This window comes from Ciona intestinalis, chromosome 4 (assembly GCF_000224145.3).
Source record: "Ciona intestinalis chromosome 4, KH, whole genome shotgun sequence".
In the NCBI taxonomy this organism is placed as follows: domain Eukaryota; kingdom Metazoa; phylum Chordata; class Ascidiacea; order Phlebobranchia; family Cionidae; genus Ciona; species Ciona intestinalis.
The window spans coordinates 4,498,820-4,513,703 of NC_020169.2; the positions used below are offsets into that span (position 1 = coordinate 4,498,820).

A 14,884-nucleotide genomic window follows, 5' to 3' on the forward strand; every position below is an offset into this window, starting at 1 on the left:
CGCTGAGTGTAAAAATGTGACGCTGATACACGATGTTTTGATCTCGTGGTTGGTTGGGCTGCCAACTTGGGCAGTGGGCACATTCCTCCCGATTGTTATATTATACAACGTCATAATTAATAGTTACGTTGCGATAGGACACGTGACGTAACAATTGAATGAAAAATTGTTCTAATTCCAAGCGAAGGAATGTTATATTGAATGCAACGCGTGTGTGTGCGTCTTAGCACTTTCTGGCTGCGTGCGTGTCTGCGGTAAAGGTGGCTTAGGGGTTGCAAAACCCTGTGGTTGCAAAACCGTGGTTGCAGCAATTTATAATATTTCATTATAAAAAAGTTTAAGAGTTTTTGGCTTTTTATTTAAAATGTGATACGAAAACATTGGGCGCTCGTGTAATTCGACACCTGCTATAATTCGATACGGGCAAATTCGCTGACGTTGCGATTCGTTACTTGCGAGAGAGCAAATTCACAACGAACGAAAATAATTAAGGAGAAAGCTACGCTGACTAGTCTCGTTATCTCTTAGTAGCTCCCCTTTTTTTATTTTTAATATTTTTCGCTCTCGCGTGCAACATTATAGCATAAGGCTCGGCGCTCGGCCCAGTTTTCAGCCGAGCTCCGAGCGTCAAAAAAAGGAAACGCTCGGGCACGAGCTTTTGAGTTCGGGCTCGGCTCGGCACATCCCTAATAACGACTGTTGCCCAAAATGCAAGAATAAAATAAATTACATTCATACATTTAATCATAACCTAATTTTATGAATTCCCAATAGATAAGAATGGACAATATAAAACTGCAATAAGACATAAACAGAGTATCACTCTCTAAGAGGTAAAGTATATCTGTATCTGGATACTGGTAAAAACTAAAACACAGATTTACTAGAAACGAAAAGCTAAACTTGTCACAGGTGACCACACAATATGACACCATTATGCAACCAGGCATTTCTTTATAGCTGCATTGTATGCAATTCATTGTGGGCTACTTATGTCAATATTTACCATGTAAATAATTAGTTTCTGTTCAAGTGCTTTACACCAAATACAAACAATAACTTACCTCCTAAAAGTTGCCGAGATATAGCTTGAAAATTGACGCATAGAACTTTATGAATCTTGGATATAAGTTTCTTTTTTTCAAAGTCTTGGCAAATGGCGTTTACATCCACGGACTCTTTAAACATATTTGCCTCATCACTGTTTGTATGACTAAACAACCTCAAAAAAGTTGCGCGAAAAGCAGATATCTCTTCATTTAGTGGAATGCATTGTCCAGGGTGATTTTTGGATGCCATTTCCAACTGCTCAATGCTTAGTAGTGACTCCCCGACTTCAGTTATAAAGGTAGCAGCTTCAAGGGTGATATCAATGCCAAATAAACTTTGCAACTGGCCGTGATTTTTCATCACTGCATGTGCAAGATGCAGAAAATAGTGAGCAGCAAAACAATCACATGTGAGATTACTCTCCAACCCATCTTCATGTAGAATTCTGTCAATTTCTATTAAAAATAAGCGCAGCCCAACATCAAGGTTAAGTGCTGCTATGCGTAGACCTTGCATTACAGATGCTATGCAGGAATACAACACAAGTTTCTTGCTCTTGCTTTCAAGGTCTGGGACAAAGGATTTTAGACTGTCAGGTAAAGATCGAACTATATGTCTTGCTACTGGTGACCAGGTGTTGGAAGTAATGAAATTAACACAGTTAAACACAGCTTGATGTATGTGCGGTGATACTGATTCCAAAACATGGGATTGCCATGCTGTGGGATTATTTTCGGGTTCTTGATGCATGTTTAGGAATGTTGAGTGAGTAAAGTTTGGGTTAGAGAGTGCACATGTCATTAAGATACTGCTTATACAAGCAGGGGTGTCAGAAAATATGTTAATTAGGTGTGTTTGAACATCTGCAAGAAGTATGTCTGAGTTCAAAAGCTTACCACTTGCAAGCATATGCACTAGATAGAAATTACGAGATGAAAAACACTGCAGAATGTACTCATGCTTAATTTGTTTATCACTACAGATGTAGCTTAAAAGACACACAATTAAACAAGTTGGTGGTAGCTTGGTCATGTCACCATTCCAACCAAAGGGGAAAATTGTAGCATTTAATGAGGATAACCAGTGAAAGAAAGGCCTCTGTATGTTGTTTAAGTTCTGAATTGCTGAACCAACTTCATTAGCTAACTGCTGAACCGGTAGAGCTGTCAGATTGATGCATAAAAACAAATCAGAACAACAAGTGAAAATTTTCCTCAGAAGGTTGCTTTGGGTAGAAGGTGTGGTAGTTAGGAAGCATGACGCTAAAGGGGCTGTGGTCAATAAAAGCTCAAACACACATGAAAGGATTGCTGAACCATCTAGAATGACTTGCGGTTTCCGATTAAATGATGTTTCACACATACAATATCGATTCGTGAGAACTGTAAGAGAATCGTTCAAAATTTCAAGCAAAATTTGGTTTGTGGTTTCACTGCTTACATGCTGTAATAAGTCAGCCTTTAGAGATTTAAGATGAGATTTCCACATTACTATAGAAACCGAGCATCTCTCCCCTTCATAGTAGGCACGCGGATCAGCCCAATAATGACTGTCACCATCATGTAATATAGCAGTTGATAATTTGGACTTATGGTATTGAATTATCAACTGCAAAATATGATCACTCAGCGCTTCAAAGAGTTGAATGGTGCAAACAAAATGTGACTTACTGGATTGTATCTTCCTACTACAGTCCTTCATTACTAAGCATACATCTTGTACTGTTGATAAGAATGTTGATAAAAAACTAGCTGGACATTTTTCCGGGACTTCATCTATTTTGGACAAAATAAAACTTCGAATTTCTTTAAAGATTTGGTTCACAGTATCTACAGAGTCTGACTGCAGAGAACTTACACTCTGTTTTCTCCCACCAACAACATACAAGGGGTGCCAGGTAAGAACTAAATCCAGAATAGTCCCAACACACTTCAGTGAAAACTTGGGTGCAGATGGCAGATTTAGTTTAGATTGTGAAGTAGAAGTCACCAGAGCTGGTTTATGACCGCCACTAAATAAATCTTTGGTCTCCTGCAGTAAATTTTTATGTGTTTCCTTCAATATTTCAACTAAGCAGATACACAAACTTGGTGCCAGATCCCGTAGCATTTCAACCCAGTCCCACCCAGCAGTCACATTATCAGAAGTTTTTACTGCTGTATGCTGGCTAGACTGAATCAAATCTGGAAGATCAAAATTCCTTTTTAAGACCCCTTTCTTCTGCCTTAGCTTCGTGCAAAGATGGGTAATTTCTAACTGCTCCGAGCATTGTATATCATCTTCAATGGTAATGTAGATATGGACAATTTTTGCCATGCCAGTCACAATGTCAGCGATCTGAACTCTGTTTTCAAATCCAACACCTGATGATGTCGGACTTTCATTTTCACCATTTGAAACCCTACTTTGCAACCTATCAAGAGTTTTTTTCACAATGTCGGCCAATGTAAGTAGTTCTAATGACAACTTTTCAAGAATTGTATCTTGAACGAATTGAATTTGGTGTTTATGATCAGGTACTAGAGAAGAAGTCATTAAAATTGAGAAAACATTGCTTATAAGCAACCGGACATTGTTTGCCAATGAAATGAACTCTTTTGTGCAAAGTTTAAGATTAGTTTCTGCATCAGGTAGGCAACTTAGATGTTTCTGCAGCAACATATCCATACAGCGAGACACAACAATCTTTAATTTTTTTTCAGCTGCTTCATCACCTATCAACACCTGCAGTTGCTCCATACAATGTGAAACAGACTGGACTACATTAACGTGAGCCTCAGACTGTAAGTTTAAGTTTCTTTCAGTGCATTTAAACAACATACGACTTGAAAATACTTCTCTAAGCTTAGTAACAAACTTACTCATAAGTGTTGAAGCTATTTCTTTCATACAGTCTTGGACTTCGTGGACGTTCTTTACATCGCTTCTGCTTGATTTGGGTGGTTCTCCCAAGGTTTCATAATCCAATGGTAGTAGTTCGCCAATTTGAGGAGAAATTGCCATTAAAATTTGAAAGATTTCGTCTTCGTTTTCATGTCTGACTTGGTGCATTAATAAAACGATGTGCGATATTTCTCGACTAAATTGAGGTGTGTCGTTATCGCCACTCATCTTACACTATCCAGGAATACTGGTTTTCAAGGACTTTTATAACAACGGTCCGTACTCTTCACTTCTTGTACGTGTTTTGTTGTTGTTGTTTTTTAACGTAAGAAAGAAGGGGAAAATACGGAATAGAGTTAACCACTGTACTATGTGGAGTTTGAGATACTTTATGCAACACACCACGGCAGTTTCCTTTTTTTATTTGATGTGAGAGATATGGTGAGTGTGCTTTTTTCTCTTCTAGTATAAAAAAAACTAATGGTAGGTAAAGAAAAAAGCAACGAGAGAAATAAAAAGTGAGAAGAAAGCATTTGGGTATGCCTGTACGGGTTTGAATTAAGTCACTATACATGTTTTTGCGGAAACTTAAAAACCAATTAAAATAGTAATTCTTTGCTAATTTCACTATTAATTTAACCTAAAGATAAATTAAAGTATATTTATTACAATATGAAATTATTTAATTCACAGTACCGTATAATCTTTGACACAGCTGCAGCTTGGCAGGTTTTGTAAACATACGTGACGCACCGCCCAAGAATGTGGCGTCGGCCGCAGGTACTGGGCGATCACGAGATAAATGGTGGAAAGTTTCGAGTATTTTTGTGAACCTGTTGTGCGTTTTTTTAGGCTGTTTTGATATATAAATAACGCGTTTAGTTTAAACATATGCATGTGACAGGGTAACTACATGTGACGGGTTTTCATTTGATCACGCTGCGCGCAGGATTAGTCTGGTTTTACGTGTAAACAACACCGTTTTAGTTACTTGCAGCGTCAGTTAGCATGCAGTCATCGTTGCTTGAAGTAGTATCTTGAAAGTTTATATCCTTACGTTAATACCTTACGTTGTTTTACAGTTACAATAGTTGTACGACTAACTCAGTTCAAAAAAACTACAAAAATGGGAAATTGTCACACAGTTGGACCAAATCAGGCTCTTGTAGTTTCTGGTAAGTTTTAAACTTGGATCTACAATTTATACAAGTTTTTAATATGAATTGAACTTTTCAGGTGGTTGCTGGGGCAATGATGGAAAGAAGTATGTGATTGGTGGATGGGCATGGGCGTGGTGCTGTGTCACTGAAGTACAGAGGTAAACATGTTTATCCTATGAAATTATTTATGGGGTTTTATTGCATAGCATGTACCAATTTTACTCTTAACTTTAAACCAAACTTTAAATCTAACTTCTAAAATTATTAAAAAAATGTTTACAACTTAGTGGTTAAACAAAACCGCTAAATTGCAGCGGTAACTTTTGTTTCGTATTTTGAGATGTTATTACACTTATTATCGTATTGATAACCACGGCTTGTTAGGTTTGGTGTAATGTTATATCGCAATATAAACCTAATGCGAATCATGGAATCCGCACAGTAGGAGTTTGTACACCCCGGCTTCCACCATTATCGTAACAAACCATGCTTATTGCGAGGTTCTTATTCAACCCACATAAAAGAGTTTCCTGTTTTCTAATTGTCTCAGGAAAATGGAATTAGGATGAATAGTACCATGAATTTAACAAAACCATTACTTTGTTAATAAAACCATTATATATACAGTACAGATATACTATTGTAAATGTGATAATATGGCAGTAAACAACGTTTCTAGCATGCTTTATTAGTATGATTGATTAATATTTGAAACATAAAAGGATGTTATCACTTCCTATATAAACGCGCATATCGTTGACTGGTGACTACCGAGGTATGGAATCATTACAGTAATTAAACAACACACAGTTTATTTAATTTTTTATATACAAAATGCAACACAACACACAGACCTTATTTGAACTTTATCTTAAAAACTTGTATAAATAATAAATATATCTGTAGATTATGTTTTAATTTAACAAACAGTTACTTTTTCCTATACTTGCCCGCAATGCTGTTACTATAGCATAAAATACAAACCTTTAGATAGATTTACAACTTACCTGTTGCACTTTGTTCCAGATTGTCATTAGAGGTTATGACTTTGAATCCAAAATGTGAGAATGTTGAAACAGCAGAAGGTGTTCCACTTACTGTGACTGGTGTTGCTCAGGTAGATTATATGTGTATAATCTATTTATACCTATATTTCTGTACTCTGTTACTGTAGCTATGCAAATGTTTTATTGTTCTACTACTGGTGTACACTGTGGGTAATAGTTTTGGTCTGAGAGTTTTTGCTCTTTTATACCTGTGACTTTCCTACCACACTTGAGTGGGGAATTTAGGTTCTTAATATTTGTAGGTAAAAGTTATCACAGAAAAAGATTTATTGGCATCAGCTTGTGAACAGTTTCTGGGCAAATCTGTTCGAGAAATCGAAGAGATTCTGCTTCAAACACTGGAAGGTCATTTGAGAGCTATCCTGGGTAAGAGTTTATTGTTTAACTTTATAGCATTATAAGCAGTTGTATGCCCTTAAAGCGAATTGACAATTAAGGCTTCATCAATACCAATAAATTAGAATCAAAGTCCCATTGAAGAGACCAGTGATGTCATCTTAGCCAAAATATGATTTCTTATACAATACAATTACATTAAAATGATTGCAATCCTAACTGCTGTTTTCGTGTAACTTTATGAGCACTAATTTATGTCCAGATTCATGGCAATTCGCCTATACTTACATAATATTATTTGGACTAGACTTATTTCACCCATTGTGTTTTCAGGTACATTATCAGTTGAGCAGATCTACAAAGATCGTGAATCCTTCGCGACTCTTGTTCGTGAGGTTGCTGCTCCCGATGTTGGGAGGATGGGGATTGAGGTCCTCAGTTTTGTCATCAAGGATGTTGTGGACAGAGTGGATTACTTGACATCCATTGGAAGAGCACAAACTGCTCAAGTGAAGAGAGATGCGAGGATTGGAGTGGCCGAAGCAAACAGGGATTCTGGTATTGTGGTAAGTGTTTGTGTATCTACCTATTCATTATTTGTGTGTTTCTATGTCGTGTCCCTTTCTTGTTCACCACATGTTCAGTTCGTTAAGTTATTGCATTGTGTGGGATAAATATTAAATAGTTTCACTTTCGGTTGGTTTGACAATTTAAAACCTTTGGTAGGAATTGTAATCTACCGGTAGTAAATTGAAACAACATAATATACATGTTTGTAGAAGTAATACACATGTTACATAGTTCAACCATTTATGTTGTATAGTAGTTCGACCATTTATATAATAATCGAACCATTTATATAATTTTTGTATAATAGTTCGACCATTTATGTTGTATATTTAATAGTTGTGACTTTAACAGGAAGCTAGATGTGATAAATCTCTCATGGATGTGAAGTTTGATGCTGATACCAAGGTGGCAGATTCTGAGAGAATGTTTCAGATGTCAGAAGCTTCATATCAGAAGGAAGTTAACAGCAAGGTAATAACTAAACTGCAAATTTCAAAATGAAACACCAGTCCCATGTTGAACATGTTCATTTAGATGTATAAATGTAGTCTTGGTGTTAGTCTAGATCCGATTAGACATCAAATTCCATGGACTAATATAGTGATTTGTGCATTCGCAGCAAGCTGAAGCTCAGCTTGCTTACCAACTCCAAGCTGCCAAGGAGAAGCAAAACATCCGAAGAGAGGAGATCGAAATCGAGGTCGTTCAGAGGAAGAAACAGATCGATGTGGAAGCGAGAGAAATTGAACGTAAAGATCGTGAATTGGAGGCAACTGTTCGTAAACCAACTGAAGCTGAGGCTTACAAAGTGAAGACACTTGCTGAAGGAAGAAGGTATGTGTTGTTTGGAATGTTTTGTTCAAGTTGTTGGATTTTTGTGGTCCAACATCTTGTTTTGGGACATTTTTCATTTTCCATCTTTTCTATTTAAAGCCTTGTTAAAGACACCCCATGTTTTAAAGGAAAAAATATTAATGGGATAGCTGGGGAGTAATTTCATGGAATTTTCTGTCCTTATCTTTAATTTTTGACAGTTCTTTACAGGTTGAAAAAATTTCATTTGTTCATCAGTTGTTGATTTTTCTCCACAGAACCAAAACTGTGGAAGCTGCACGTGCTGATGCAGAGAGGATTAAGTTGGTTGGTGTGGCTGAAGCTTCTTCTATTGAAGCCATTGGTAAAGCTGAAGCAGAAAGCATGAGACAAAAGGCTTCTGCTTACAAGCAATATGGAGATGCTGCCTTGATGTCTTTGGTGCTGGAATCTTTACCAAAGGTAACAATACATTTATACATGATAACGAAACAAGCTCTTCAGATTTTATGCTAACTTTCGTAACACTTTACATTACAATGGAATTCGCGACAGTCAATGGAAATTCGCGACAGTGTGAATTTGAATTAAGTGTAGCAGTAGTGAGCATTGAACCACATACCCCCTTTATAACCAACATTTTCATTAAAATCATTTTCTCACAGATTGCAGCAGAAGTAGCAGCTCCCTTGTCACGTGTTGATGAGATTGTATTGCTGGGTGGAGATGGTGATCATACAACAAGTGAAGTTACAAAGCTGCTTGCTGAGATGCCACCTGCTGTTCAAGCTATAACTGGTGTTGACTTGTCAAAGGTAAACATGTTTTGTCAAATAAGTTTTCCCATGGGTTGAAACTTAAGGGACTTGGACTTATTTTTTGTCTGCCAGAGTTGAGTTGTTGAAGTTGTTGTATTATTAAAATGTGGATAATATGTACATTCCTCTTGGGTGACTTGTACATGGTTGCCACTACCATTTCAACCGATAAGTTTCTTTTGTTGATCATTTATACCATTGTATAAGGAAACTTACTTTACTTATACATGGTTGCCACTTTTACCCCCCCTGTTTTAGGCAATTGCCAGTGGTCGCCACAGTTAAAGTTACTAAAACTTTTGGCTGTAGAAATTGCATTCAAGTCACTTTTGTCCACCAAAATATAACTAAATATAAACACAGGTGTTAAAGATGGTTCCTGGGGCAAAGTAGATACAACACTCAGCTAATTAAAGACCTGCAGATGCACTAATACCTCACATGGTCAACATTACCACTTCTAACAGTTAGTTGTGAATTTTACCGAAAATATTTGTATTTTTACCAAAGCAGGTGTATATTGTTAAACGCAATAAATTTTATTTTTAAAAAGAACAAATTTTAAGTCACTTTTTGAAAAAAATTACACTGACTTGTCATTGGGGTCAATTTTTTAAGTCTTAAAAAATGAGTCACCCACAAATTAACGATCATGACATTTGTTGTACACCTTATATTTTTTTTAATGGCTTCAATCTGTTACGACCATGTGCATGTACATAAAGATATTGGTTGCTTGTCAGTAATCAATGCAAATAACTTTTTAACACTAGTTGCCTTTTTGAACTGTTTTATGACATTGAAATTGGAATGCCCAAATTCCTATTAAGATTTTAACTAAAGTATAACTGGTGCTCTGTTATATGTGTATATGCATGGGCTAACTATGTTTCACTCAAAAGGTTACTTCAGTTACGATAAAGCTGTTTTATCCTGCATTTACCATAAAAAATATAATATTTTTAGGTACATTATGTATTCTTATACCCCAGCAGGTTTAATGTGGCAACAACAACATTGTATAGTGTTGTTATATGTTTGTGTGCTTTCAGTGCACAAGTACTTTTGCCTAGCATGCTATCATATATTGCAGCAAATGTTCTTATATGTTACTACTTCTAAACGTCATGTTGTTGTTTTAATAAAGAGTAACAATTAATAAATAAACTTATACAGGACATTATTAATAGTGGCGTTATATTTAGTTTGGTTAGCTGGTAAATTAAACAAAAGAATCTTTAAGTTTGTACTGTATTTCATTAAAATTTGTAAAGTTTAGAAAATAAAGCTCTTTTACAAAACATATATAATAAACCTCTGTTATAAAATCTATATGGTATAAAACACAGTAAACACTTAGCATTGTCTTCTTGACGCATTCATTCACTTCTAAGCTTCCATTTTCATTGGACGTAAGATTCCATCTCTTGAAGGTGGTTTACTAGATGATAGTTTTACACCAGGAGCTTTTCCTCCTTGTGGTAAAGGTTCACGTCTGTTGTCGTAATCATTTGCAGTTAGGACTAGTGAGGTTGCGTTAAGGAAAATTTAAATAATTATAATCATAATACAGATACTACAAATTTTTTTTTAGATATATAAACTGTTGCTGCTACAGTGTCAGACATAAAATTATTTTAAACCGACATTGTATAAATCTGATGAAGTTATTTTAGAAACTAAATGCTGTAGGGACATTATATAGAGTGGTTTTTATCAGGGTTAATAATGCTCAACGCACTGTGTACTCTAAAACTTTTAGGAAATCACTCAAAATGAAATTACTAATGCTATTTATAAAAAACACAATATTTTGTATAAATTTGCCTAAAATTCTTATTAATCAGTAAAAAATCAAGTTTTAATTTAAAGGATATTTGCTGTGATAGGTAGAAATAGAATGTCGGTCTCTGTAATTATCTCCAGTTGATGGTTGATTGTCCCAACACCAGATTCTCCCTCAACACCAACAGCGATCGCATAAACTTCAATCAGGAGTTTGGTGCTCATGCCTGCTGCCACCTACAATGCCAAAGTTTAACTATAGACACTCATAGGCAGGCGCGTGTATGAAACAAAACATCTCTGTTATAATTACTGTGATATTCGGCCACGCATGGATAATGTAAGGTACATGATTAAAAATATTGGTGATTGGTGGTTTTAGAACATGGAACTTAACACACAACATCAATAATTCTATACTCTCTATTCTATACATGAGATTTAGTCTGGAACTGTCCAAAAACTATCAATAATACATGAAGTGAAGCTTTAACTTACAGGGCCCGGTGTATAATGGACACGCATACCAGTTCCAGGGGGAGGTTGTTTCACTTTAAATCTACATAGATCTATACCAGTGTTTCGCATTTGTACAGTGTATGAATAAGTGTTGCCTTCTCGAAGTATTCCAAAAACAACCTGGAAAAATAGCAATGATTTCGGTTAAGGGATGTTTATAAGAGCATTTTGAAGTTTTGAATTATGAGCCTTAACAATATTGGCTTGAATTAAACTAAATGCTCTGGTCCAGCTATAATAATCTAATTATAAAAAGAAGTTATACAAGACTGTTTATAAAGAAAATAAAAAAGGGAATATGTATAAATCTGGCGCTACGAAAATGTAAAAAATCAAGTCCAGCCAATTGTATAATAAAATATATACATATATTTTTTTTGCTGAAATGGCATTGCCAAGTCTTATTCAAAGAGAATTACACATGTAAAATTTAAACACAATAATATGTAAAAACAGAATTCCCAGTAAAATAGCATAAACCATGTACCATATCTTCATTAAAACAAACAAAAACCACAGAATGTTCTCACTTCAGGAGGCAACAACTGAAACCCACGTTCTGCCACCTTTTGATGACCTTTTACCAATCCACCAGATATTGACGATGTTTTAACTTTTCTTCTTACTGGTTCTTCAACCGTCATAAACTAAGAAACAAAGCTATTGGTTATACAGTTATACACACATATTACTACAATTTATACATATATATATTACTACAGTTTCCATGCATATGGTTTCTACAGTCATGTATAGTATTCAAAGCTCTTACTCGTTTTTCGATATAAAACTTTTAAATCACAAACAAATATTTCCCAGAAGACCCGTTTTAGTCTTTTAAACCTTTATTTACATTATGTTTTGCCAGCAACTTAAAGTTTGATCCATCAGAGGTTATATATAACACATACATTTTATTCATTTCTTTAAATACAGTCACAAAGGTTAAATTACTTAAAAACACCAAAGTGAAGTGACTACATTATTATTTGCATGGAAGCAGTACAGTAGTTACAGGATTCAAATCCTACACAAAATTAAAAGCTCTCACCTTTGTGTTAGGCAGGGATCCTGGTTTATCGCTAAGTATTGAGTTAGGAAGAGTAATAGGTCCTTTACGTGGTTGACCAGTTGCATCATACAATAAACTTCGAGTTAAAACTAAATCAGAATCTTCCCTTTCAAGCAATAGATTATGTGGGTGACTTCCTTCATTTGACGCTTCGTTTTCATTCGGAGACATACGGTCTGTAAAACAGTGATTTTTGGCACTGGTTTATTGTAACATAAAATAATTTATAATTACTTCTTTAAAAACGATAGCGAAGATTATGTATTTAAAGAACGAAGAGAAAGGAATCAACAGCAAAACAACAGTTGTTAAAACATGCTTAGGATTAAAAGTGTGAGATAGGGTGTCAGTTGAAAAGCGTGGCTCTCGCACCCAACACTGTTAGCTCTTTTGAAATTAAAACATACTCTATTTGATTTATGGTTATATGAGAAGTATTCCAGTTTATAGTTACTGATGTGTGGTCTAAGCTAATGAGCAATTCAAAAGTTCAGCTACTTGCAAGTCCTATATTCGACAGCATGCATGAGGTACAATAATCCATGATCTTTGGTTGTCCAAGTTATCAGCCATATAAAAAATATAAAATTCTAAAAAAATAATCACCCACAAAGTAACATACTTGGTAACTCGTAAGCTGGCATAAGGTGTATGAACACCTGTGTTATAACAACTGTCGTTTTCCGGCCACACCAGGATAAAGATATTTTCATTCATTTAACATTTACCTTCTCTTCTTTGTGCAGATGTTGGGTTCTCAGGTATAGGTGATGGTTGTTGTTGTTGATTAATTCCATCTAATTGTTTATTAGTTGGCATGCCTGGTGATGCGTGGCTTGGTGTGGGGTTACCTGAATATAAATAAAGTTGTAACTTCTGCTTAAACATAACTTTAAAAAAGCACTAGTATCTGCTAATCACAATTTATCCTATTAGTTGGAACAATATATTTTTATAAAAAGGAGTTATCTTTGATTTACTTAAAATCTTTTGGCATTTAATATCCTATAGAAATTGGCATAATAAGGGTAAATGACACCTAACAGCAAAAAAAAATGTTTAAAAAGTGTATTAGAAAATCTGAATTTTAGGAATGTTACCCTAGATTTTGTTAAAAAAACCTGACACCTGTGAAACCACTTACTTGGCCTCATATTCCTCGGCTGAGCTGCTGCAAATGGTGTTGGATTGTCAGGTCTCACTTTAGTAGGGGTCCCTTTCCCACTTGCATGAGCAGGGGTGGGGTTGGTGGGTCTCATCTTAGAAGGGGTGTCCGATATAACCCCCGTGCCCGTACCACGCACAGTGGGGGTGGAATCTTGGGATTTTTCAGAAGTTTCTGAAATTATTTTATAATAGCAGATGTAAAACAGAGTATTTAGGGTTTTTATTGCCATTAATTAATTTAAAATTCTAAACACCTTATCATACACACAAAAATTATTTAAAATCAATTATTTGATATTGATCCTCACCTTGCGGTGGTGACGAGGTGCTTGTTTGTCTGCTCGCCTCACCATCATTGCTCCTCCCAACTCCCACCATCCTTGCCTCCGTTCCATCTCTCCGAGGATCAAGCGAGAGTTGCACGGATGCGGTCTTCATATCATTGGCTTGAGTGAGCAGCCAAGCACGACCGATGTCGGAGTCAAAGTAAGCGGGAACATCGTGATGTCTCAGCGCGATACGATTTGCTTTCTCTTCCTCTATTCCTCGTCTGTGTAAGAGGGGAAGGTAGTTTTAACTATACTGAACCAAATTCCATGCTGTTACCAGTGCTAGGGTGTGTGTAAGACACTTACAGCAATTTTTGTAAATCAGGGATGGCATACTCGGCTACCGACTAAACTAGTCGCCGCCTAAGTTTAATTTTGCTTTTTTAGTCGGCCGATTTTGACCGACTAACTTCTGTAATGAGTAATGCACAGAAACTTAGTCAGCCGACTAAATGTGAAAAACCACTGACTAAATTTTAGTCGGCGGACTAAAAAAACGCAGTAACCAAGAGTTATCGCGACCGACTAGTTTAGTCGGTAGCCGAGTATACCACCCCAGTAGTCCCTTATGGGTTGTCTGAATTGTAAGCCATACATTAAAAAAAGGAAAATATAAAAATGATCACCCACCAAGTTACATACTTGATAACTAGTAAGCAGACACAAGTTGTGTGAAACAAAACATCTGTGTTAACTTATAACAACTGTCTTGTCCCGCTACACGAATATAAATAAGTTTAACTAATTCTTTCATAACCTTAGCAGATCCCAATCAGCCTGAGTTAGTTTTTCCCGAGGTGGAGGAACCACAGGGGGTGGAGGAGGGGCGACTACTTTCTCGTATGTTTCCTTTACCACTGATGAGTTTTGTTGGTCAGGTATAGCTGCTGTGGCATGGCTGTGTTCTACACATAGTGGGGTCTTCATAGGTGCTCCTGATGGCTGGGGAGCTTCACTGGGGGCTCGGGGACTTATCTGGTGTAAAAGGGTGAGATATTAGGCGTTAAACCATTGAGGCTCAAGTAATATGAAAATGAAAAACGAAAGAAACACAAACTACAAAAAACATATGTTATTTAGTATTTGTAACTTAAAAAACAAGCACACACAATAACAAAGCGTAATAAAACGCGGAGAAAAATACACAACCAATACAAATAACACAAACAACACACAAAACACAACTTACATCTTCATCCAAATCCAACACAAGTGTAAGAAGATCACTTGCTCTCATCTGCTCTTCACTTGATCTTGGTTCATTTATCTTCAGAGCTTCCCTCTGCATCTCTTGCTCCAACCGCATCCTCCCAAA

At 36.1% G+C, this 14,884-nt stretch overlaps 3 protein-coding genes across 5 annotated transcripts in view; 1 reads left to right on the forward strand and 2 right to left on the reverse strand.

Annotated features, from left to right (window-relative positions):
* Positions 1-3,841, reverse strand: part of LOC104265628 (uncharacterized protein KIAA0825 homolog) — a 4,858-nt gene extending 1,017 nt beyond the window's left edge. Inside the window, exon 1 of the mRNA XM_009860073.3 lies at positions 1,065-3,841. Coding sequence (XP_009858375.3) covers positions 1,065-3,789 — 2,725 coding nt within the window. The 5' untranslated portion in view covers positions 3,790-3,841. The remainder of the gene's footprint in view (positions 1-1,064) is intronic.
* A 1,115-nt stretch (positions 3,842-4,956) lies between these two features.
* On the forward strand, positions 4,957-9,880 carry LOC100186579 (flotillin-2). Its single transcript, XM_002130850.5, has 10 exons — positions 4,957-5,108; positions 5,170-5,251; positions 6,120-6,210; positions 6,403-6,526; positions 6,830-7,062; positions 7,418-7,537; positions 7,686-7,900; positions 8,158-8,341; positions 8,545-8,694; positions 9,061-9,880. Exons 1-10 carry the CDS (start codon positions 5,060-5,062, stop codon positions 9,088-9,090), a joined length of 1,278 nt encoding a protein of 425 aa, XP_002130886.1. The 5' UTR covers positions 4,957-5,059; the 3' UTR covers positions 9,091-9,880.
* The window catches only part of LOC100176412 (sperm-associated antigen 17), a 22,885-nt gene continuing 17,384 nt past the window's right edge, over positions 9,384-14,884 (reverse strand). The window contains exons 12-21 of one of the 3 annotated variants that reach the window (XM_026834038.1): positions 14,759-14,857; positions 14,327-14,544; positions 13,549-13,790; positions 13,218-13,412; positions 12,802-12,924; positions 12,053-12,249; positions 11,532-11,648; positions 10,981-11,121; positions 10,575-10,719; positions 9,384-10,223 (exon numbers count right to left, since the gene is read on the reverse strand). In XM_026834038.1, the coding sequence (XP_026689839.1) occupies positions 10,087-10,223; positions 10,575-10,719; positions 10,981-11,121; positions 11,532-11,648; positions 12,053-12,249; positions 12,802-12,924; positions 13,218-13,412; positions 13,549-13,790; positions 14,327-14,544; positions 14,759-14,857 (1,614 nt within the window). In that variant the 3' untranslated portion in view covers positions 9,384-10,086. The remainder of the gene's footprint in view (positions 10,224-10,574; positions 10,720-10,980; positions 11,122-11,531; positions 11,649-12,052; positions 12,250-12,801; positions 12,925-13,217; positions 13,413-13,548; positions 13,791-14,326; positions 14,545-14,758; positions 14,858-14,884) is intronic. The other 2 variants (XM_026834036.1, XM_026834037.1) reach the window with 2 other exon arrangements.